Source organism: Peromyscus eremicus, chromosome 4 (assembly GCF_949786415.1).
Source record: "Peromyscus eremicus chromosome 4, PerEre_H2_v1, whole genome shotgun sequence".
Lineage (NCBI taxonomy): Eukaryota > Metazoa > Chordata > Mammalia > Rodentia > Cricetidae > Peromyscus > Peromyscus eremicus.
The window spans coordinates 109,353,331-109,375,924 of NC_081419.1; the positions used below are offsets into that span (position 1 = coordinate 109,353,331).

General features: G+C 41.7%; 1 protein-coding gene across 1 annotated transcript in view; it reads left to right on the plus strand.

The window, feature by feature from the left end:
- The window catches only part of Plcb1 (phospholipase C beta 1), a 256,333-nt gene that overhangs the window by 123,791 nt on the left and 109,948 nt on the right, over positions 1–22,594 (plus strand). The window contains exons 20-24 of the mRNA XM_059258948.1: positions 398–502; positions 1,487–1,596; positions 13,049–13,181; positions 16,293–16,346; positions 19,243–19,462. Coding sequence (XP_059114931.1) covers positions 398–502; positions 1,487–1,596; positions 13,049–13,181; positions 16,293–16,346; positions 19,243–19,462 — 622 coding nt within the window. The remainder of the gene's footprint in view (positions 1–397; positions 503–1,486; positions 1,597–13,048; positions 13,182–16,292; positions 16,347–19,242; positions 19,463–22,594) is intronic.

The window sequence follows — 22,594 nt, forward strand, 5'->3', positions numbered from 1 at the left end:
AAGTGCCTAACTCTACACATGCGTGTTCACACTGTGTTGGTCCCGAAGCACTAATGTCCCATAGACAACACAGATCTCCAGTCATGCAATCACAGCAAGTACGGTTTATTGTAGGGGGTACATTTGACCCAATAATTCAAACTGGGATATACAAATTGCAGGTGAAAAAATGGTTAGAACAGAAATAATAATAATAATAATAATAATAATAATAATAATAATAATACAGAATCAATGATTTCTCCAGCCTGTTGAGGTACATATTACATTATCACTCAGAATTGTGTGATGAAAATGAAAAACAAGTGGACTGTTTGTCATGCACCACAGGTGGGAATGGATGTCACTAGCACTGTGAAGCAAACAGGTGACACTCAGTATCATTGTCACCCTGCAGGCTATCACTACATCTCCCTGCGGAATGAGAGGAACCAGCCCCTGATGCTGCCAGCTGTCTTTGTCTACATAGAAGTCAAAGACTACGTGCCAGATACATATGCAGGTAAACAGTGCCACCTAGGGGTATCCGCATCTTTGTGGCCTGGTGGAAGGCTAACTGGGCCAATGGTGGGACACTGTGGTCTCATAAGCACACTTCTTTGGTGTGTGTGCTTAGCAGTCAGTTGTTTGAGTCTGTGGGTACATTAAACATCTTGATTGAAATCCTAATATTCCAGTATTTACTCTCTTTACACAAGGTCAGTCTTATCCTCATGGGACCAACACTTCCCAGCCCATGCTGTCCACTTCTACAGTTATTCATCTATATCTGTACAGTGAATTTACCTCCCGCTAGCTGCAGGTCTCTGATCAAGTCTCAAATTCACAGGCACTAACTTAACCAAAAGTCACATTTTTAAATGTTTTGTTGTTGTTGTCTTGGTTTGGTTTTCTTTTGTTTGTTTGTTTGTTTGTTATTACCAAGGGTCCTAAGAATGAGACATTGGCCATTGGTGGAGACTGTGACAAACATGGAACATGTGTTTCTGGCCCAGAGGTGGCAGCTCTAACTCCTGCTGCCTTGCCACTGCCAAGTTGTCAAATTGGTTGTTCCATTAGGCCAGAAGACAAGCTTTATGCAAAGAGTCTCCACTTATGATACACTTTTAACCAAATAAGTCAAGTATCGAAGCCATTGCTGCAGGTAAACAAAAGCTTCAAAAGGAAGCTAGAGAAGACGCAGTTGAGGGGGAACCATGACTTGAAATGCATGTCATTTGGCTCTCAGAACTGAGTGACTTTGATTTCTCTCTCAAGTTTTAGCAAAGTCCTGCCCCTTGTGTATTTTCAAAATGGGGCATATCTGAGTGGAGAGTTACAGGGTTAGGTGGAAGAATAAATGATGCTACATCAATGAGTGGGTGGGTCGGGGATGAATGAATGCATGAGTGGATGGTGGGTTGTATGCACGGATGGTTCCTTGGATGGATGATGGCTAGTCAGCTCCTCCAGAAACCTTGATCGAGAATGTCTCTTCCCTGATTAGATGTGATCGAAGCTCTGTCCAACCCGATCCGATATGTCAATCTGATGGAGCAGAGAGCTAAGCAGCTGGCTGCACTGACCCTGGAGGACGAAGAGGAAGTGAAGAAAGAGGTGAGAAGGTCTCCAGTCTTAACGCATGACGGTAACGAGTTCCACATCTACTGGCTGGCATGGCCTATGTAACGTCGCACCTCAAAGACATGCCATGCTAGAACACACCTTCTTGGAATTCAGCCTGAAGTCACAAAGCATGATGAGTCAGCAAAATATCCACATTTCTTTCCCTTGGCATTCCTTAGATAACACCGGGGCCTTATCCCATGGCTGTAGTGGATGAATAGTACACATCTTGCTGCTCTGGGTGTTTCTAGGTGATTCTGTGTTGATTTAGCAACTAAATCACTGAAAAGCAATCATCACTAAATCATTTAGTGTTTTCTTTTGCTTTTCATTTAAAGTGCATGATTTTTTCCAAGTAATTTATGATTTCTTATAATACACAAAATGAAAGGCTCAGTGGGTAAGGGTGCTTGCCCCCAAGCCTGATGACCTGAGTTCAATCCCTGAGACACATATGGTAGAAGGAGGTAACCAATTCCCACAAATTGAATTCCACATGGGCATTGTGACATGTACGTGCTCACACACATGCTAGGCTTGAATCATGGTTGCAGCTCGCGGTGGGGGAGGGGGTGGTGTCACAGCTGGGAGTGTTACAGTGTCATACCTACACATTTTCCTTTTAGGACTATCTTAGTAGTATCATGAAGGTTCTCATAAATTGTGTTACCATTTTCATTTGATGCTAAAACATTTTTAATTTCTTCCCTTATTTTCTCAGCAATCCCATTAGTCATTTAAGAGTGTATAGTTTAATCTCTGTGTGTTTGTGTAGCTTATGTGGTTTCTCTTACAATTAGTTTCTAATGTTATTGCTCTATGATCTGATATGATATTAAAGATTATTTTGCTTCTTTTGTATTTGATAAGACTAGGTTTGTGGCCTAGAATATTTTAGGTAAGTCTCAATTCTCAATGGGATGCTAAGAAGCATTTATTTATTTATTTATTTGTTTGTTTGTTTGTCTATTTATTTTTACATTTTGATCCTTTTATTGAAAACAGTTGTTTTTCCTCACATAATACATCCTGATTATGGTTTCCCCGCCCTCTACTCCTCCAGTTCCTCCCCACCCTCCCATCGGGAACCACCTGCTTTCTGTCTTTCATTAGAAAATAAATAGGATTCTAGGGGATAATAATAAAATATAACATAATAAAGTAAAATGTAATCAGATAAAACAAAAACTAACACATTAAAATTGGACAAAACAAACAAAAGAGAAGAGCCCAAGAGAAGACACAAGAATCAGAGACCCACTCCCTTGCACACTCTGTAATCCCATGAAAACACTAAACTGCAAGTCATGATATACATGCAAAGGACCTGCAGGGTACTTTAGCTGGTGTCTCCAGGGAGGAATTACTCATATCAAAGGCCCATTGGCAGACACCTACATTCTTCAGCTCTTCAGCTGAAGCAGCCACTGGTGAAAGTCTCACCATGGAGCCTTTTGGTGATGGTGCCTCCCATGTCGTTTCCCTATCACAGGGCAAACTGTCACTCTGAGGAGAGGGAGGAGATAGCGAGCCTTTGAGACTGCCGAGATCTCTAACTCTGGTGTCCTTCAAAAGCTTCATTTTGTGCCCAACATCACATACCAAGAGCTGATATCACATATTAAGAGCCTATTTGTGGTGAATAAAAACTGTAAAGGATGTAAAAAGAGCAGAAATTGAGACTTAGATCAATATTGCTTTCGTTTTTCCCTCTTAATAAAGTGATTCGAAATGATTTTTATATATGTATACTGCTGGTTAAATTTATGTTATTTTGGACATTTCTAATGTCATTCAAGAAGCCCTAAATCACAGAGACTCCACATTGGTCTCAGAGAAAATAAAATACCACCCTTTCCATGCCCTGTGGAGTTGTCTAAATCCTCCCTGGCCTCATTTTTGAAACTGGAGAATTAAATTTTATTTTTTGGCCTTGACCATGAAGAGCTGGGAGGAGAAAGTAATTTTCATCCTCCAAATGCTGGTGTGTCTTTTCCCATTGTACAGTGATATGCATTTGTTTGAATGAGGCCACTCAAAATAAGCAGCCATAGTTGTCACGAAAGAAAATTCTATCTAGGACATGTTAGACACCAGAGACCCCAGTGTAGTAGCAAAGACATCTTCTGTCTGATTCTTCTAACAGGATGCTTCCAAAAGTCCTTTGTTTTTGAGCATAAAAACTTCACTGAACTGTAAAACATTGCCAGGTTTCTAATAGGCTAGAAAGTTACCTTCTTATGACATTTTTAAATCCAGTGTTTTCCCTGAAGTTCAGTTAATAGGCATTCATTACATACCATGTGAAAAAGACATTGTTCAGATTATATTCTTATTAATGTTAGTCCAGACTGTTTATATGTTATATTTATGTAATGGGTGAATTATGGTTGGATATTAGAAGATCACATAGAGATTGGCTGCATTTGCTTTCATGACTTCCTTGTTTTTCTTCCTCTCAGTTTTGGTTTTTCCTCTTCGTTTTTGTTTTCTTTTTGCCAAGATACCACTGTATAGCCCAGGCTGGCCCCAAACTGTCCATCTCCCTGCCTGGGATGACTGGTATGTTCTTCAGCACCTGAGTATTTTTATCACTTTAAAAATCACCATTCTGGCACTCAGAAGGCAGAGCCAGGTGGATCTCTGTGAGTTTGAGGACAGCCTGCTCTACAGAGTGAGATCCAGGACAGGCAACAAAACTACACAGAGAAACCCTGTCTCAAAAAAACCAAACCAAAACAAAGCAAGTCACCGTTCAGGTTGTTGGTCAGCAACATTGCAGAATAAAAACAATCTCAATCCTAGGAGTAGATTTATAGTATAGTACTTATAGGTACTTATCTATAAGTCAAATAAAAAAATTTAGGATATAAACAACAGCAAAAAAAACCCCTCTTAAGTAATATATAAGTACTGTCAGTCATTGATACATATTGAACTAGCATGCTGCCTATGGATGTATTTTTGTTTGCAAATTTAATAAAAGTTCAAAGCCCAGATACCTTAATGTAATTACAAAGATGCCAAATGAAATTATCAGCAACTCTTTTTGTTTTCTACTTTTAAAATATACCTATAAAGGAAAAATGTGAATGCTCAATATTTCAGTTAGAAAATATTCCATAAAGACCTTAAAGTCAAAATAAAATATTTGAGCACGGTTGTCATACTGACAATGGTGTGCCCAAGGCATTGAGGTGAAAGGATTTGCCAGAATAGAGTTGACATAAAAATGTTTTATTAGTATCATTACTATTCACATTTGTGTGTGTATGTGTGTGTGTGTGCACATTCATGTCCCACAGGGTGCTTGCAGACACAACAGAGTTCAATTTGTGGGAGTCATTTATCTTTCTGCCATATGGCGTCTAGGGTTTAAACTGAGGTTCTTGGGCATTGTGACAAATGTCTGTACCCACTAAGCCTGATGGAAAACTTTTAATAAGCAATATACATTATAGACAAAAACACAGCAGGCAAATTCCCAGAGAGAAAAAGGACCATACCCCTGGGAAGGAATGGGTTAGAATTCTCCCTGAGACTGGTCATTTAGGATAAGGTACCAGGAGCCATTAGGAGGTAGGCTCTAATTGTCTGTACTGGGCATCTCAGGCCCTGGGCCAGACACCAAGAAGTTAGGATCTGACAAGTGGGGATGGGATGGCGGGCTGCTTCTTGTTTTTATTTTATTTTATTTTATTTTATTTTATTTTATTTTATTTTATTTTATTTGCCTCTACAGTGATCATATCAGCATATCAGAGGACCAGAGGGAAAAGTAAATGTAATGAGCATTGTGTGCTTTCCATGTACCTGCCAGTTTATTGGGCCCTTTAATGTATTATCATATGTGGCACTTTTGTTGGTTTAGTTGGATTTTGGTTGGACAAATATTCTACCACTGAGCTCCATCCCAAGCTAGTTTAATTACTTGAGATGGCCTTGAACTCACGATGTAGCCTGGACAGGTCATGAGCTTACCTTAGGCCTTAAGAAACTAAGATTGCTGGCGTGAACTGCCAGGCCCACTTTCACTTATGCTTTAAAAATCCATAATGTTCTAATTGCCCCCTCTTAGCAAATGAGGAGCTGTAGACACTGAGGGGTTAAATTTCTTGCCCAGAGCCACGCAGTTTGTAAGCAAAGGAGTTGGGATTGAAACACAGACATGTTCTCACAACTCCTCATCTATGCCAGCATGTTTCCAAATTTTACATCAAGATTGGGATAGGATGTTAACATGCTGAGCCTGATTCTGTGGGTCTGGGTGTGGGTCTGGAGACTCGGCCTCTTTAATAAGCTTCGTTGACAGGATCTTCTGGCCTATGGAGCATACTTTGAGTAAAATGCATCTACACCACACCCATCACATGACAAAACTGTAATATTCTGGAAACCATTAGCAAGGAAGGTTCTTCATTGTCTCCTAGACGGCAGAGCACCTGTACAGATGAACATACCATGTTGTGACAGCATGAGTAAGGCTTTCACAAGCTCTAGGCAGACCAAAGCCCAGCATAGACAAGGGAGGGGGGCTCCTTTAGCTGTGGTGCTTTTGCCAATTGATATCTGCTAGAGGAGGGAGAGTCAGTTATCTCTAAGGGTATGGTCCCTGGTGGATCCACCCAACTCCTTTAGAGGGTGCCACACTCAAAAGTGTATGGGAAACACAAATTGGACTTTCTAGGTTTAAAAAACATGAAAACATAAAGTTAGGTGGGTAGGAAAAGGAAGTTATAATGGGAGGAGATGGGGGAGAGGATGAATATAATCAAAATACATTGCAAGAAATTCTCAAAGAGTCAATAAAAGGGTTTTTTTAAATTTATTTTTGTGTTATGTGCATTGGTGTTTTGCATGGGAGTTGAGTACCCTGGAACTGGAGTTACAGATAGTTGTGAGCTGCCAGGTGGGTGCTGGGAATTGAACCTGGGTCCTCTGGAAGAACACTCAATGCTCTTAACCACTGAGCCACCTCTCCAGCCCAATAAAAGGTTTTCTTAAAGAAGAAAATGAGACCTTTCCTTTCATCTCTGTGCTACTTAGCTTTGACAGTTACAAAGCCACTTCCTCTGAATGCCCTAGAGCAATCATAGTAGCCCCCACTTTTAGAGGAGGCAATTGTGGAGTGAGTTGCTTAATTAGAGAACTGTGGTCTTCTAAAGAAAGACATCATGAGAAGCCCAGATATCCACTGGAACTTCAGCCAATCAGTCACTGGTTTGTTCCAGTTGCTTCCACAAATCTATTGAAAGTTTTCAGTAGGTTACAATTCAGGGCTTTGGCTTCATCCTCCTAAAACACTGGAATCATCACCCATGCCATACACAACAGCAGAAGGATTACAAAAGCATGACTCTCAAGTAGTGAAGGCTTTCACCCTGCTCCAAGGTAGAACTCTCACAGTTTAATGTGCATAAAAAACATGACATAATGCCAATTCAATGAGTCTTGCACAGGTCATAAAATTCTGCCGTTCTAACAGCCTTCCAGGATTTGAGTAGCAGGGTTCGGTGTTCAGCGTGTGTCAGAATCACCTGGCTGCTTCCTCCAGCGTCCGTGAATGGCCCTGATGTGATGCAGTTGGATGGGTAAACCCAGGAATTCGTATTTCTAAGGATCTGAAGGACTGCTGGTGCTGACCCAGGGACCACACTTTGAGAATCACTGCTTTGGAGCCCTGTGCCCTCTCTCCTCAAATGAAGCCTATTCATTCCATCCCCTACAATGGCAGATAGTCACAGAAAGCCAGGAAGGGCTCCTGGAGTAACTCTCCCCCACCCCCCACTCATACTGACTAGCATTTGTACTCTAAGTGGTTATCCACAGTCTGTGCAAAACAATCTGGCTTAATCTCAAAGCTCTACCCCTACAGAGATGCACAGGGTGTTTAGACTACGTTTTAGAAGAGCAAGCCAGGATACCTTCCTCACTGCAAAGTTCAGTCCCAACTTTTAGAAACTTTATAAAAAAACATTTCTAACAAAGGTGGCAGGAACTCTGATGCACAGTTGGCCCTCTGTGTCTGTGGGTTCTGCCTCCATGCATTCAACCAACTGTAGATTGTGAGTTTTGTTTAAAATTGCCTCTGTAATGAGTGTGCAGGCTTTTTTTCTGGTAATTCTCCTTAAACAGTCACTACAATAACTATTTACATAGTAATGATCTACAAGTATACTGAGTATGTGCATAGAGTCCTAAACAATTTTGCACACATTTCACCAAGGGTCTTTAGCACCTGTGGCTTTTGTGATTTTCTGGGCTGTGGAACCAACTTCCTATAGATACTGACACATATATAGAATAGTCAGCAGCACCATGTTCATTCACATTTTAAAAGCTTTCTAATCCCCCAGTCATGATGATTAGTCAAATGTAGGAAGAGGGGCAGCATCATGCTTTCCATTCATGGATGTATCCATTCATTCTTTTAAACACATTTTTCTGAATTCAGCATAAGATTTAGGTGGTACTGTAGTTTCAGGACTTTGCCCATGAAGTGTACCTATTGCTTATGTAACATCAGGAAACTGAATGTGGGCTTATTCCTCCACTCATTCATTAATTCATTCATTCAATAAATATTATTTAATACTATACGTCAGTTACTATGCTGGAATGTATGTATATCAAATCACATATACGTATATATGTGCATGGATATATATTTACATATACATACCCTGAAAAAAATCATATTCTCTCTTCCTCACTTCTAAGGAAGAAAATTACATTAATAACAGCTCACACATTAAACTTGCAGTTGTCACTCGTGGTTCAATATGTGGTGGGAATGCTACATTTATATAAGTGATGTTGCAGCCCTGATGTATGAAGAGATGTTTAGACTACATTCCAGTTACTACTGAAAGAACTTGTTGGACATTAGTTGCAGAAGATACCAAACTAATTTTACATATTATGTGTTCTTTAAGATATTTGAAAAAACAGGGCTGGAGGCGGGCTAAGTGGTTAAAAATACTTGCTGCTCTTGCAGAGAACCCAGTTTTAGTTCCCAGCATCCACACAGGGACTGAAAACCATCTGCATCTCCAATTCCATGGGATCCAATACTCTCATCTACCCTCTAAAGGCACTGGGCACACATGTGGTACACATCCATACGTGCAGGAAAAATATTCATGCAGATTAAATAAGTAAATAAAGTAATAATTTTTTATAGAAAGCCAGAAGATTGAAGGCAAAAGGTAAATTCATCCCACTACTTAAAGACTTCACTTCTCATTTGTCCTACTAGACTCTTCAAAAATTTTCAAACAGAAGTAAAACTCAAAAGAATAATAAAGTTAATGTTCTTATATCAGTCCGCAACTGAATCCTGATTTTCATTTTATCACATATAAATCCCTCTACCCACTTAACACTCTAACTCATTTTTAGTGCATTTCAAAGCAGGCTGCTAACATCAGTGTGCTTCCCTCCTAAGCATGTGGAAATGCACAGTCACGATGTGGTTTTCAGGACCGAGTCTGAATTTCTTAGGAATAGGACAAGTACAGCAGCTGAGTTATTTGAGCTAGTGGAAAGTTTAGGTACAAATTACCTATGTGTTTTGAAAAGCTGTTTTGAGTGAGATGTTGTCTCTAACAGAGCCACAACCCTTGCCACATTTGTCCTGATACCCTAAAATTACAAATCTCCATGTAATTCTGGGAGAATGGCTAACCTCATCCTTCACCCACCAGGACCCAAGTCAACATACTGTCATATGAACCAAGCACCTGGAAGAGACAGCATATTTTAATTTTACATTTGTTTATTTATTTACTTAGTGGGGGAGGTGCATACATGAGTGTGCCACAGCACATATGTATAGATCCAGAGGAGAACTTCTGGAGTTTGTTCCTGCCTTCCACCATGTGGGTCCCAGGAATCAAACTTAGGTCATCAGGCTTGGTGGGAAGCACCTTTACCCACTCAGCCATCTCACTAGCCCAGGAATCAGGAAAACCAGGATCCTCCAATAACCCAAGTGGCTCAGTCACATCTGAGAGCTGAAAGACATTTTGCTTTCCTGTTAAACATTTGACAGAGTTCTTAAGATATGTATTCTCTGCTTGTTGATTACCAAAGTCACAATTAATGAGTTCGGGATGCAAGTCGTTTGCATTTATACAGCATGTCGTACAAATTCCCTTTTACAAAACCTGTAAGAAGAGTCATTAAGTTATCCACTCACTGACTTACCTGCAGTATATTTTCAAGAAATTTGTGCTCAATTTAATTATTGGAAAGGTGTAATTTTTAAATATAAAATCTTAGTTTTTAAAAGTTGTTTTTGGTCTTATTTGGAAGAAAAATATATTGCAGAAATTCCATATGACCACTAGGGGGCAGAGGCTAAAAGCAAAAATCTAGTAAGTGCGCCCAAAGTCCCACTTTAATGAATTTTGATTCATTGAAATTCATGTAATTGAATTCCAGTGGTCTTTCAGTTTAGTTTATAAAAACATATTTTGGGTGCTTTTGTTTCTGTCATGATGTCCAGGACCTTGGGAAAGGATTTTGTGCTTTTGTTTTGTTTAAACACATAAAAGCAACCATTATGGAGCGGCCTGGGGAGAAACATAGTCAAACGTGTAGATTTCTTTGAGCTGGACACAGAATTGGCTTTTGCATTTAATCGCACATGTCAGTCTGGTGGGAATGACTTGATTTTACAATTGTATCAAAAAGTTAAATGTAGTACTTCACAGCTGTAGGTATTATTTAACCATGTATTTGCTTTTTTCTATGAGGGTTGTTTTAGTGCAACGGGGTGAGTTCTTTGGAAATTACATTCACCTACTTATGTGTCTCTGGCTTAGCTATAACTCACTGTTGTGTTAATGCTTCCTGGAGTTGCCACTATCATAGAATATAGAATGCCTGCTATTTAAAATATTTAGACTTTAAACTATAACACGTTCTCACATCACTTATCTGACCTCCAGCTTCCTTTTACTAGGTTTTAGTGCAGACTTTCAGCGGTTACCCTGCCGTGTAAGCAAGACCCATCTGAGCGGCTGAGATGAAGCCAGTACACAACAGTGTCCAGGCCACTGAACCTTCAACTACTTCTGTTATCAGTTTCCATTAGGGAAACTGTCAGCTGGGGCTCCTCTACACATCCCTCAGCAAACCGACCGAGCATCAGTCTGTTGTTGTTTGACATCATAGATGCTCACTCACGCATCACATTTGTCTCCAGAAAAATCCTAAGAGGCCCTGGCAAATCTGACTACACCAGGACCCATTAATCAGCTCCTTACTCTCCTTCTTCCCCTGACATGTGTTTGGCAGGACAGAGAATGTGTGAGCTGCACATTTGTTGGCCCCTGGCTCAGGACATTTTCAGCACACAGCATCTTTTCTTCGGGATTCCAGGCAAACTCTGCTCCTCCAGTCACAAAGTGCAGAAGCCTGCTCTGGGTTTAATGCAGCCTGAAGGTGCACTTTGGCCTTTTGGTCATTTGAAAATGTATTAGTTCACATGAATATTTCATTTTCCATCATTCCTCAAAATCTGGCAGTTATAGGTAGAAACTGAACAGTGTCTGTCGTGCTTACAAGAGCTTTCTCAAAATTTAGGTCTGGCTTCTCTTTTCCTTCTCATGACTTTACAGCTCCAGGTCATTAACTCTGGGTTGTTTTGTTTTTAAGAAAAACATGAAAACCATTCTCTGTGTATAACATGTCCTGCATGGAAAAGTCTGGCAACACTGGACAAGACAAAACAAAATCAAAAAACAAAGTAAAACAAAACAAACAAACAAAAACCCTACCCATACACTGCATTCAAGAGGCTCTTATTTGCAATGTCTGGTTGAACAAAGAATATACCATCATTCCTCTTGGCATATGACTCTAGGGAGAATTTTCTTGATGGATGCTGACTAAATGTGACCATACTGGAGTTTACCAGCCAGATTTATCCATCCATCAAAAGACATAATTTCACAATAGCAGGATCTAATGCTTCTAGGTTATGTAGCTAGGCTCCTGTCTCTCCTGCTTGATGTTTGGCCTGGTAACAAGGCTTACTTTTTTTTTCACCCATCCCAGGGATATTAGCTACACTGAAGAGGCCTAATCAATGAACAGGGCTATTTGTTAAGTTAAAGATAGTTTGAGGGGACCGATTCAAAGTCAACTCTGAGGCTGTAGGAACAGGATCATGGGTTCAAGGCCATCCACAGCTACAGAGTAAGGTTTTGTTTGAAAAATGAAAAGCAGTGATTTGGGGGGAGAAGAGAATAAGAATCAGTGATGCTGTCTATACTTCTGTTTTCCTTTGGTAAAATTGCCCAAATGTCACAATGTTGGGGTCCAGATGACTGGTAGAAGAAAACATTCCTCATGTACCTTATAAATGCACTACATAGCAAAATGCTAGGGTAAACTCAACAGTAAAACTTGCTGTGGACATGGAGAGCAAGTCTAAAACAGCTGGAAGGCACTTGGAGTGTTGGAAAGAACTGTTGGAATACTATGCAATTATAGAGGTAATTATTTTATAAGGATCAGCATTGATTCAACAGACATTTATTGAACCTTTGCTTTGAGTAGGACATAGCTGCTGGAGTGGGTGGAATGAAGGGCTCATGAGTCTTGAGACATTTATTATCATCCATTGGTAATGTCACACAATCTTAACTGTTTCACAAGAAAGTGTCCTAGGTACTTAATAAACATTGACTGTTTTGATCCTGGAAGAAATCTTTTAAGATAGACAATATCATGTATACCCTCGAGGATAAAGATGGGGAAACAGCATGGAGAGCTAAGTGACTTGTTAACGGCATACTGAATTCGAATCTGAGAATATCTGGCTCCGAAGTCTGCACTCCTACACAGCACATCAGTTCTTGCTGTGGCATGGAAGCAGACGGCCTGAAACAAAATGTTTACTTTCTCCTTCTGTGTTATTTATTCAGCAGCCCAGCTCTGCCACTCTGGACCAGGCTTAGATTAATTTAGCTATCTCATTCAAGTGTGTATTCCACTAGGGCTGTGTAGCCTGGGACATCCCAGCCAGAAGGACATAGTTGTCCTTCTACAGAGCCTCTCATCTCCACGGCTATAGCAGGAGTCTGCTAAAGATTGGATGGATGCATGTCTTTATGGTCCCTTGTTTGCATTAGATTTGCTATTCGTTCATTTGATGGAAGCATACCACCTGGCCAGATCCAGAGGCAGTATGGGAAGGCTCTGTCCTAGAGCATGGGCAAGTTGGAGAAGAGACCAGAGCCTTCTGTGCAGTTAACCTGCCGATTTGTGACTTCACACTATGCCTAGTTAATCTTGCTTTCCAGACAGTTTCAAATTTGATATTTCAGACCCCAAATGAACTGTGGAAATGCCGTAATGTGTAGCGTCTTTGGCATAGGAAGACAACGAAAGCAATGTGAAACAGAAAATTTAAGGTTATTTATGATTTTAGGCTGACCCTGGGGAAACATCATCAGAGGCACCGAGTGAAAGCAGGACCACGCCAGCAGAAAATGGGGTGACTCACACAACATCCCTTGCACCCAAACCACCTTCCCAGGCTCCACACAGCCAGCCAGCTCCAGGTAAGCAGTGGGGGCAGTGCTATTTGCTAGACATCCAACCTTCAGCCTCTGGGGACCACTGCAGAAGACTGGCATTGAGGGAGGAAAGAAAGCATGCCCTTGTGTGACTTGAGTGAGTGAGAAGCTAGATGTATGCATAGATGAATGTCACAGGGCCTTCCAGGTTCTTACCTGGCTCTTCTGACGACCTAGAATCCACCTGTGTCATGGGTTGTTATTTGGGGGTGAATTATGATCCACCCACTGATAGAGTTGAGCTTGTGAAGTGTTCTTCAAGCAACTTACAACTATGCCTTAGAAGCACATTCTCCCTTCTACTTCAAGTCTCTGCCAACATCAGACTTTCCAGTAACCTTAAATGTCTGCCCATGCTAGGCTACCTGTGAGGCCACGCCTATGGGTTAGGTCTTCATCATCATTCCGGTCCTCCACTGGATGTGTTCTATTGTTGTCTCATTTCGGGGGTGATGAAGAATTTCCTGAAAGGCACAATGCCAGTGAAGGGAAAGTCAGGTCAGACGTGATACCTGGTACTACTAAAGGGCTTGCTTTTACCTTCTACTCTTCATTCACCCAAAGCTACATTCATTTGTCTCACTCCTCAGAGAAATCCTATCATTTCAGGGCAGCTCATGTTGGTATTTCACCTCACTCTGGTTAATGTGAGTGAGAGAGTGAGTGAGTGAGTGGGTGAGTGAGTATGTACGTGTGTGTGTGTGTGTGTGTGTGTGTGTGTGTGTGTGTGTGTGATATATTAAAGTGGTATGTGAGTGTGTATGGTGTATGTGTGTGATATATTAAAGTGGTATGTGAGTATGTATGGTGTGAGTATGTGTGTATATGTGTGTGGTGTGTGATATATTGAAGTGGTATGTGAGTGTGTGTATGTGGTAGGGGGTGGGGGGCTTATGTGTGTGTGTGTGTGGTGTGTGATATATTAAAGTGGTATGTGAGTGTGTATGGGGTGTGTGTGGTATGTGATATATTAAAGTGGTATGTGAGTGTGTATGTGTGTGTGTGATGTGATATATTAAAGTGGTATGTGAGTGTGTATGGGGTATGTGTGTGTGATATATTAAAGTGGAATGTGAATGTGTATGGGGTATGTGTGGTGTGTGATGTATTAAAGTGGTATGTGAGTGTGTATGGGGTGTATGTGTGTGTGTGTGTGGTGTGTGTGTGGTGTGTGATATATTAAATTGGTATGTGAGTGTGTATGGTGTGTGTGTGTGTGTGGTGTGTGATATATTAAAGTGGTATGTGATGTGATATATTAAAGTGGTATGTGAGTGTGTATGGGGTGTGTGTGTGTGATATTAAAGTGGTACGTGAGTGTTTATGGGGTGTGTGTGTGGTATGTGATATATTGAAGTGGTATGTGAGTGTATATTGCGGGGGGGGGGGGAGTGGCGGCTTGTGTGTGTGTGCTTCTCTTAATAGACGGAAGCGTTCCTGAGAGCAGGTTCAGCTCCATGCATCCTCTGTAGTCACCCAGTGCTAAAGAGCAGCATGTGCTTGACCCATCGAGTTGAATCAGTTAATAAAATTAATAAAATAGGAGGGGAAAGAGTTTCCTCCGTGAGAGTGTGACTTCGACCCTTTTCCTTCTCTGTCATGATGAAACGTGACATTGGTGAAGTTCAGATCTTCTCATTGGTGTGCAAGGGTACAAATTTATAAAATACAACTCCTACTTCATTTGTATCAAAAATGAATGAACTGAAACACTGCTTTTAAGAAAGTCAGTGAAATCAATTATAGGAGGTGGTAAACCATAAATAAGAAACAACATTTTACCACGTGGAAACATTTGCAGTGCTTCTGAACTATAGTTTATTGCTTCTGAGAATAAAAGAGAATTTACCATTTTAACATTTTGATTTTAAGTAATACTTTAATTTGACTTACAGAAAACGTTTTTTATTTTTGTTTAAAATTTATTTATTTTGTGTATTTTATCTATGTTTTGTTTGCATGTACATCTGCACCTCAGAAGAGGGCATCAGATCCCATGGACAACTATGAGCTGCCATGTGGGTGCTGGGATTTGAACTTGGGATCTCTGGAAGAGCAGCCAGTGCTCTTAACCATTGAGCTATCTCTCTAGCCAGGAAATATTTTTTAAATTGTACAAACTGTGTGACACAATTCTCCTCTTCCCCTAAAGTCAGCATTCAACAAGATCACAGTAAACCTTCACAACAAGCAAGCCTTGTGTGAACTTGGCCTTCCTTACTCCAGTGTCCATGTATTGTTGCAGATTCACACCAAGGGTCCCACACTGCACTTGCTCATCCTGTCTGCACGGTCACCTTCCCTCTATAACAGCCCCCAACTCTCTCTTATTTCTCGGACCCCTGGATAGTTTGGAGGAGTTGTGATCATTGTTTTCCAAATGTCCCTCACTTTGAGTTGCCTCGATGTTTTCCTGTGACCAGACTGAGGTTTTGTTCTAATGCTGGGCCCTTCTTGATGCATCCTGTCAGGGACAAATGATGCTGGCATGTCCCATCCTGATGATATGAGGTCCTTAGGTCAAAGTGCATCCCTCTGAAAGTTTTGATTCCCACTCCTAGGTGTATGGGAAGAAGCATTCTGCAGGTGCATACATATCGTATTTCCCCTTACTCTTCGCTCAGTAATTTGGGTGCTGATAATGGTTCTTGTCTGCAAAACTTGGTACTGCCCTTTGGTCCGCATTCAGCCTTTAATCACGTCATTCCTGATTTTGCCAGAAGATGGCAGTAGCACCACTGAGATTTAATTCCTTGATTTGAACTTTCAAGTGCAAGTGGAAGGCTGTTTCCTTGTATATGGAGAATACACAAAATTGCTTATTGACATAGGATTGAATCAAAGTTACAAATTAAAGAAGTTTTAGGGAAATTGTGTTGTAAATAGCTTCCTACTACAATCAGCTATTGTTTCTAAAGACACTTAGAATCAAAGGGCACTGTCCCCCAGTGGACATGAAATCCACTGGAGATGAGACCCAGATGGCCAAGTGCTCTACCACTGAGCTACAACCCCCAAGTCCAAACATTTATTTTTAAAAATGGGATAAAATTTGAAAAACAAAGAAGGCCATTTCTTTGATCTTTGTGGTTGCAGGTTCTGTAAAGGCGCCCGCCAAAACAGAAGACCTGGTCCAGAGTGTTTTAACAGGTGAGTGCTAGCCTTTTCTCTGCATGGAAGTTGGCAACTGAACACTGCATGGTGAGTGTTTAGAGGGGAGGAGATTGCCATCTGTCTCTGAAAACTAGCATCATTAAATGTTTTAAGAGTTTGTAGACGTCTGGCCTGAGTTTGGTCACATTGTCTAATGTAAAATCACAGAGAAGTAGCCAGAGTTGGCAGACAAGACCCTATTGGCTAAAAATAATAGTTTCTGATGATACCCATTTCAGAAAAAAAAAAATAGTAGTTTCCTCCTGGCTACGAGAGCCAGGTAACAGGAATGTGTGTCCCCCTACTGTGCTGATAATAAGCTATATTTCAGATATGCAGAATATATCTTGCTTGTTAGCATGAAATACACAATGGTTATGATCTTTCGTATGAACTTGGGTTAGTTACATCAAGCAACAGGACTCAAATTGACCTAAGCTTTCTTCAGTACAATTAGCACTTACTGTGTAGTGGTGTCTTAAAAATGGTTAGAATGTCTAGAACAGAACAAAACAAGAATGTATGCATGCCTTCACCAAAAACAGAGCCACTTGTAAAACCCAGGTGTTGACCAACAGGGAGGTGGATGAGTGGACTATGGGGTAGTTACAGAATGGAATGGGGGTGTGTTAGCAATTAGAGCAGATTGTGATCACCTCCAACAAGGCAGACAGCTAAGGTGTGTGCTGAGAAAAGGAGGTAGGACATGAGAGAGAATGATTTCACCCGCCTGAAGATCAAAGAAAGACTGGTAAAACCAATCACTGTAGGAAACCTGGGCTTTGATTATGCCTTGGGGGCGGGGGTTCCAGAAGATGTCTAGGGTCCTGGCAGTATTCTGGTTTTTACCTGGTGATGGTCCCTGAAGCATGGCAACTTTGCAAAAATGTTCAGGACTGGAGATTTTTGGTAGATGCTCTTTATGCACACAGTTATGTGTCATCAAAATATAAAAATTATTAGGAACTTATAAGAGCACGAAGTGTATTTTGAAAGAGTTCCATGGGAAGCCACACAGCACTGATGCAGAAAACAGACGCTGAAGTGTTCTAAAAATATGTGACTGTATACACAGAGGCAGGGAGGTCTACACCACCCCCCTGACAGCGGTGTCTCTGGGCAGCCACCCTTCAGCAATACTGTGTCTTTATGCAAATAGACATTAACTTTTACACTTTGGGATATTCCGAGGGATAGCCTTTGGCCTGGAGGCTTTTTCAAAGGCAGTTTAGGGTGTCTTTTTTCTTATAGGCCAGAGCATGGGGAGTCCCATTTTGAAACTGTCCACAGCTGATTTTCCAGAAACCATTTCTTTAAAAAAAAAAAATAAGGTGGAGTTTGTTACCAGGAAATGTGGCAATGCCTCAGGACTATAAATTCTTAATGCAAGCACTTATTATGCAACCACCCGAAGTCAGTTTGAGCCTGAGGGAAACCGTTAAATAAATGTACCTAGTTCTCTCCTTGGCTTCTTTCTTCAAAAAGAAGAAAAATGAGCTGTCAGGGCAGATGCATGGTGAGAGCAGGAAATGCTCCTGTAGCAGTTTAAAGGCCTTGGTATTTAGCAACAGAAATTGCCATCCCAGTTCCCCTGTTTATGCACAATCCATTTCGTTTTCTAGTCAACTTTGTTGTGATTTGTGACATATATTATTTCTGAATCGCTTGACAGCTCTAAATATTTATAACATCTTTTTTGTTGTTGTTATTCCCAAAACAGAAATTTCATATCAAGAAATGGAGACATATGAACTTTGACTTAATCTGGGTCCAAATAAATGATAATTCATTGAAATTAGGACACCATACATTGAAGCCCCGTTGCTATAATACTAGGAAAAGCAGTAGGGGAACTAGTGTGGAATCTTGATTTCCAACGTGATAATGCATTTTTAAAAATGCATGTCATAGAAGTGATGAAGTGTGCATATGAAATACAGAGTGATTTATGGCCAGATTTTGTCACTCTGACCATTTTTCTCAACGTTGGATAAAACACTGCAGTCATACAGGTGGCCACTAGCCCTGCTGGAGCCTTCGTAAAGTTCAGATTAAAGGACACCTTCTTGACACACTCGACTACCACATCCACTGAGATGGAGGGAGAAACCTGTGGTGTGGCCCTTGTCAGTGAGTCCCTGAGAGATGTGTGATTATTTGCAAAGTCTCTACATGTATGGTGCCCAAAACTATTCAACACTTTCCATGATTTTTTTTTATTTCACCATCACACCAGGCTTGTGAACTGGTAGAAGCATTATCATCCTTTAAACCAATGAAATAAGAAACCTGTTCCCTTTTCCTCTGATGTGGTACACCCTGTTCCCAGCTGGAGTGAGCCTAGGTTGCTAAAGCCCAGTTTCTACATCTCAACAAATTTGCCCTCTATCTAAAGGAGATCATTTCTAGAAAGTTATGTCCCCCTTGTAAGTGCCCCCAAATTCTCAAGAAGCTGGCCTTCTTTATTCATGAGGAGCCCAGCCCTGGGGTGCAGTGCACACTGGGGTTCCCCTGGGATTATGCGAAAGCGGTCCTGAAGTTGCCATGCACCTTGCTCAGTTGTTTCCACTGCTGCTCTTCGTCTCTGCCTCCCTCCCATCCCCTCATCCCCCAGTAAGTCACAGGCACCGGAATCCCCATCCCAGACTCTCTTTCTAGGGACACGAAGCTGCAAAGCCACAGATGAAGGAACTGGGTCTCTGCCAAGTTGGGTGGCACCTTGCTAAGCTGGCGAGCCAGAGCAGCTGACTGATAGGTCTAACATCCAAGCTGTGCTGTCCAGCTGCTCTTGGCGGGGATGGGCTGCTCCTCTCTGAGCGGGCTGCCCCCGTCCCTTCCTCTGGACTCTCAGTCCACCCTGTCCCTCAGCTCTCCTGCTCGTCCTCTGTTGCAGAAGTGGAGGCGCAGACCATCGAAGAGCTCAAGCAACAGAAAGCGTTCGTGAAGCTTCAGAAGAAGCACTACAAAGAAATGAAAGACCTGGTCAAGAGACACCACAAGAAAACTACCGAGCTCATCAAGGAGCACACCACCAAGTACAACGAGATCCAGAACGACTACCTGAGAAGGAGAGCAGCCCTGGAAAAGTCCGCCAAGAAGGACAGCAAGAAAAAGTGAGTGATAGGGACTTGCTAACTTTATACCATGCGGAAAGAGATGCTGCCGCCCAGGGGCTGATGACTTATGTGTTGTGCCATATTTTTTCACCTGCCACCACAGGGAGGAAAGTCACACCACCTGCTCCACTCTCTGCTGTTCTTGAGTTGGTTCGCTTTTGCTTGTGAACTACATTTGCCTTTCTCCATCCCTCTTTCCCTCCCTTCCTCCTTCTTTTCCCTCCTTTTCTTTTTCCTTGTAAGAGACAATATCTTGCTAGTTGTCCAGGCTAATCTTGAATGGCTGAACTCCAGTTACCTTTCTTTCCCTGTTTCCAGGATAGCCGGGACTGTGGGTAGGGATTTTTTATATTTGAACAAATTCTGGGGTGGATACACAGACTCCCAGAGCTCTATCCTTTGACTCAAATATCAGGTGGCTGACTCCCCCTCCCACCATAGCAACTGCCAACAGGGCAGGTACAGAACTCTTATGTAACTAGAATGTAGTTGGAGAGACAAGGGAGATGTTTCAACCTTCTTTTGATGCCTGAAACTCATAATGCCCTGATATGTACAGGAAGGAGTATGGCTCTCACAGCATCGTGTACTAAGAATGTGGTAGAAAGAAGCTTGCCTAGCACAGGTATTAAATAATATTATTATTGTATTTCTCATGCCCTGTGGATAATGCAATGATTGTAGCCTCTAAATTCTTACCCTCAAATAGCAAATATATAGTCTCGTGTGCTGGTTAGTTTTATGTTAACTTACACAAGCAAGAGTCATTTTCTAAGGGGAAAAACCTCAACTGAGAAAGTGTCCCCACCAAACTGCCCATGGAAGATGTTGTGGTGCATTTTCTTGACTGATGTTTAATATGGGAGGGTCCAGTTCACAGTGGGTGGTGCCACCCATAGCCCTAGGGTCTATAAGAAAGCAAGCTGAGCAAGCCATGAGGAACAAGTCAGTAACATTTCTCCATGTCTCTGCATCATTTCCTGTCCTGAGGTTCCTGCCTTGACTTCCTTCAATGATGAACTGTTAGGTTATCTGGAAGTATAAGATGAAATAATCCCCTTGCTCCCCAAGTTGTTTTTGGTCATGAGGTTTTAATCACAGCGATAGAAACCCAAGATGCCATGATAATGAGAAGGAAATGGATAACTAATGTAACCATACAGCATAATCATGAAGATGACCAAAAAAAGGAACAATATCATCGTGTTGAATGACTTCAGAGAACAGAATACCCTCCATTTTTGTTTGTTTGTTGTCTTGTTTTTTAGAGTGCTGGAGATGGAACCCATGGACTTGTGTGTGCTAGACAAGTCTTTACTACTTAGTCATGTACCCAGGTCTCTATAGAGTTTTGAAGCAGAGTGCCACCATGTAGCTTGGTGTGCCAGCTAGTTTTAATGTCAACTTGACACAAACTAGAGTCATCTGAGAGGAGGGAGTCCCAATAGAGAATGTCTCCGTAAGACTGGGCTGCAGGCAAGCTTACAGGGCATTTTCTTAATTAGTGATTGATATGGGAGGCCCGAGCCCATTGTGGGTGGTTCCACCCCTGGGCTTGTGGTTCTTGGTTCTGAAAGAAAACAAGCTGCTGAGCAGACCATTAGGAGCAAGCCAGTAAGCTGCACTTGTACATGGCCTCTGCATCAGCTTCTGCCTCCAGGTTTCCACCTTATTTGAGTTCCTGCCTTGGCTTCTCTTAATGGCCCGTGACCTGGGAAATGTAAACCAAATAAACCTTTCCTTCCCAAGCTGCTTTTGGTCACAGTGTTTCCATCACAGCAATAGAAACCCTAAGGCACTTGGGATAGACTTGAACTCATGATCTTCCTGCCTTGCTGTCCAAATGCTGAGATTATAGGCACATGCCAAAACCCCCAGCTGGGAAAAGCATTCAATACAGAATGAGGTGTTAACCATGGACAACCAGAGAGAGAGAGAGAGAGAGAGAGAGAGAGAGAGAGAGAGAGAGAGAGAGAGAGAGAGAGAGAGGGAGAGAGAGGGAGAGAGAAAGAGAGGAGATGCTTCCAGGGTAGGGGAAAGGTTCAAAGAAGGGAAAAATCAACTTGTTCCAGGGTTAGTAGAGTTGGCAAAATAAGTGAGACCTAGTAAGCCCCCATGTAGAATGACACAAAATGAAGTCCACCAGCTCAGACAGAGCACCATTTAACCAAGGTCTTTTAGAGCTGGAGCAAGCGGCAAGTACTTAAGAACTTATGTGGTTGAGTAAGAATCCACTGAAGAAAACAATTCAGTGAAATGTGTATAGTCTAGTTAATAGCCTCAGACAATACTCCTAGCTGCTGCATGGAAACTGGACTCTTATGCTGGGCTTTTTATGCGCTATAGGCAGGTTCTGGTTCGGTAACGCTTGGAGCAGGTGATGCTGAAGTTGTTATGTCCAGATGGTACTCTGTCAGGACTGAGGACTCAGAGCATAAACAGAGAGACTGGGAGAGGACACTTTATCAGGAGTCCAGCTGAGAGATGCTAAATGTTTCTCCTAGAAAGAGGGTGGCAAAAATAGAAGCAAGGGCTGGATTCTTGTGTTTTTGTTTTTGTTTTTATTCTAAAAGAGTTTGGGATGTGAAACGGATACCCTGAGGAGAGTAGACAAGGTCTGTGTGGCTCTGTAACTTTGCAGGTATCCTTTGGGGAGATTGAAATATATGTATGTGCTCACCATGGCCACATCTGTTCAAGGCACTCCACTCTGGCTAAAGCAGAGTTTACCTCATAAGAACAGCAATGGGAGAGCTGATCAGACTCAGACATCTAGGCCTCCATCCCAGTGTCTGCCTTCTGCAGTTCTGACAAGCTATAGGGCTTACTGGCACTGTTGGTCCAAAACTTGTTATTGATAAGATTAGTTCTCAGAAAACTCTCCCTGAAAACCCCCCTGCTCTAACTAAGCTATTCCCAGTCATCTCTCTCAACTTCAACATTTTAATAAAAGTTCATATTGTTTAGGTCTCAAAAAAAAAAAAAAAAGATTTGGTCCAGAACTCCAGTGGTTCCTAGAAATAGAAAGACATCATAAAGGCTTTGGTTAAATCCCACCTGCCTCTCCAATCTCCTTCCCCAGCCACATGAAAACCGCTGCTGCTGGCTTAGACTGTGCTGTGATGAGAA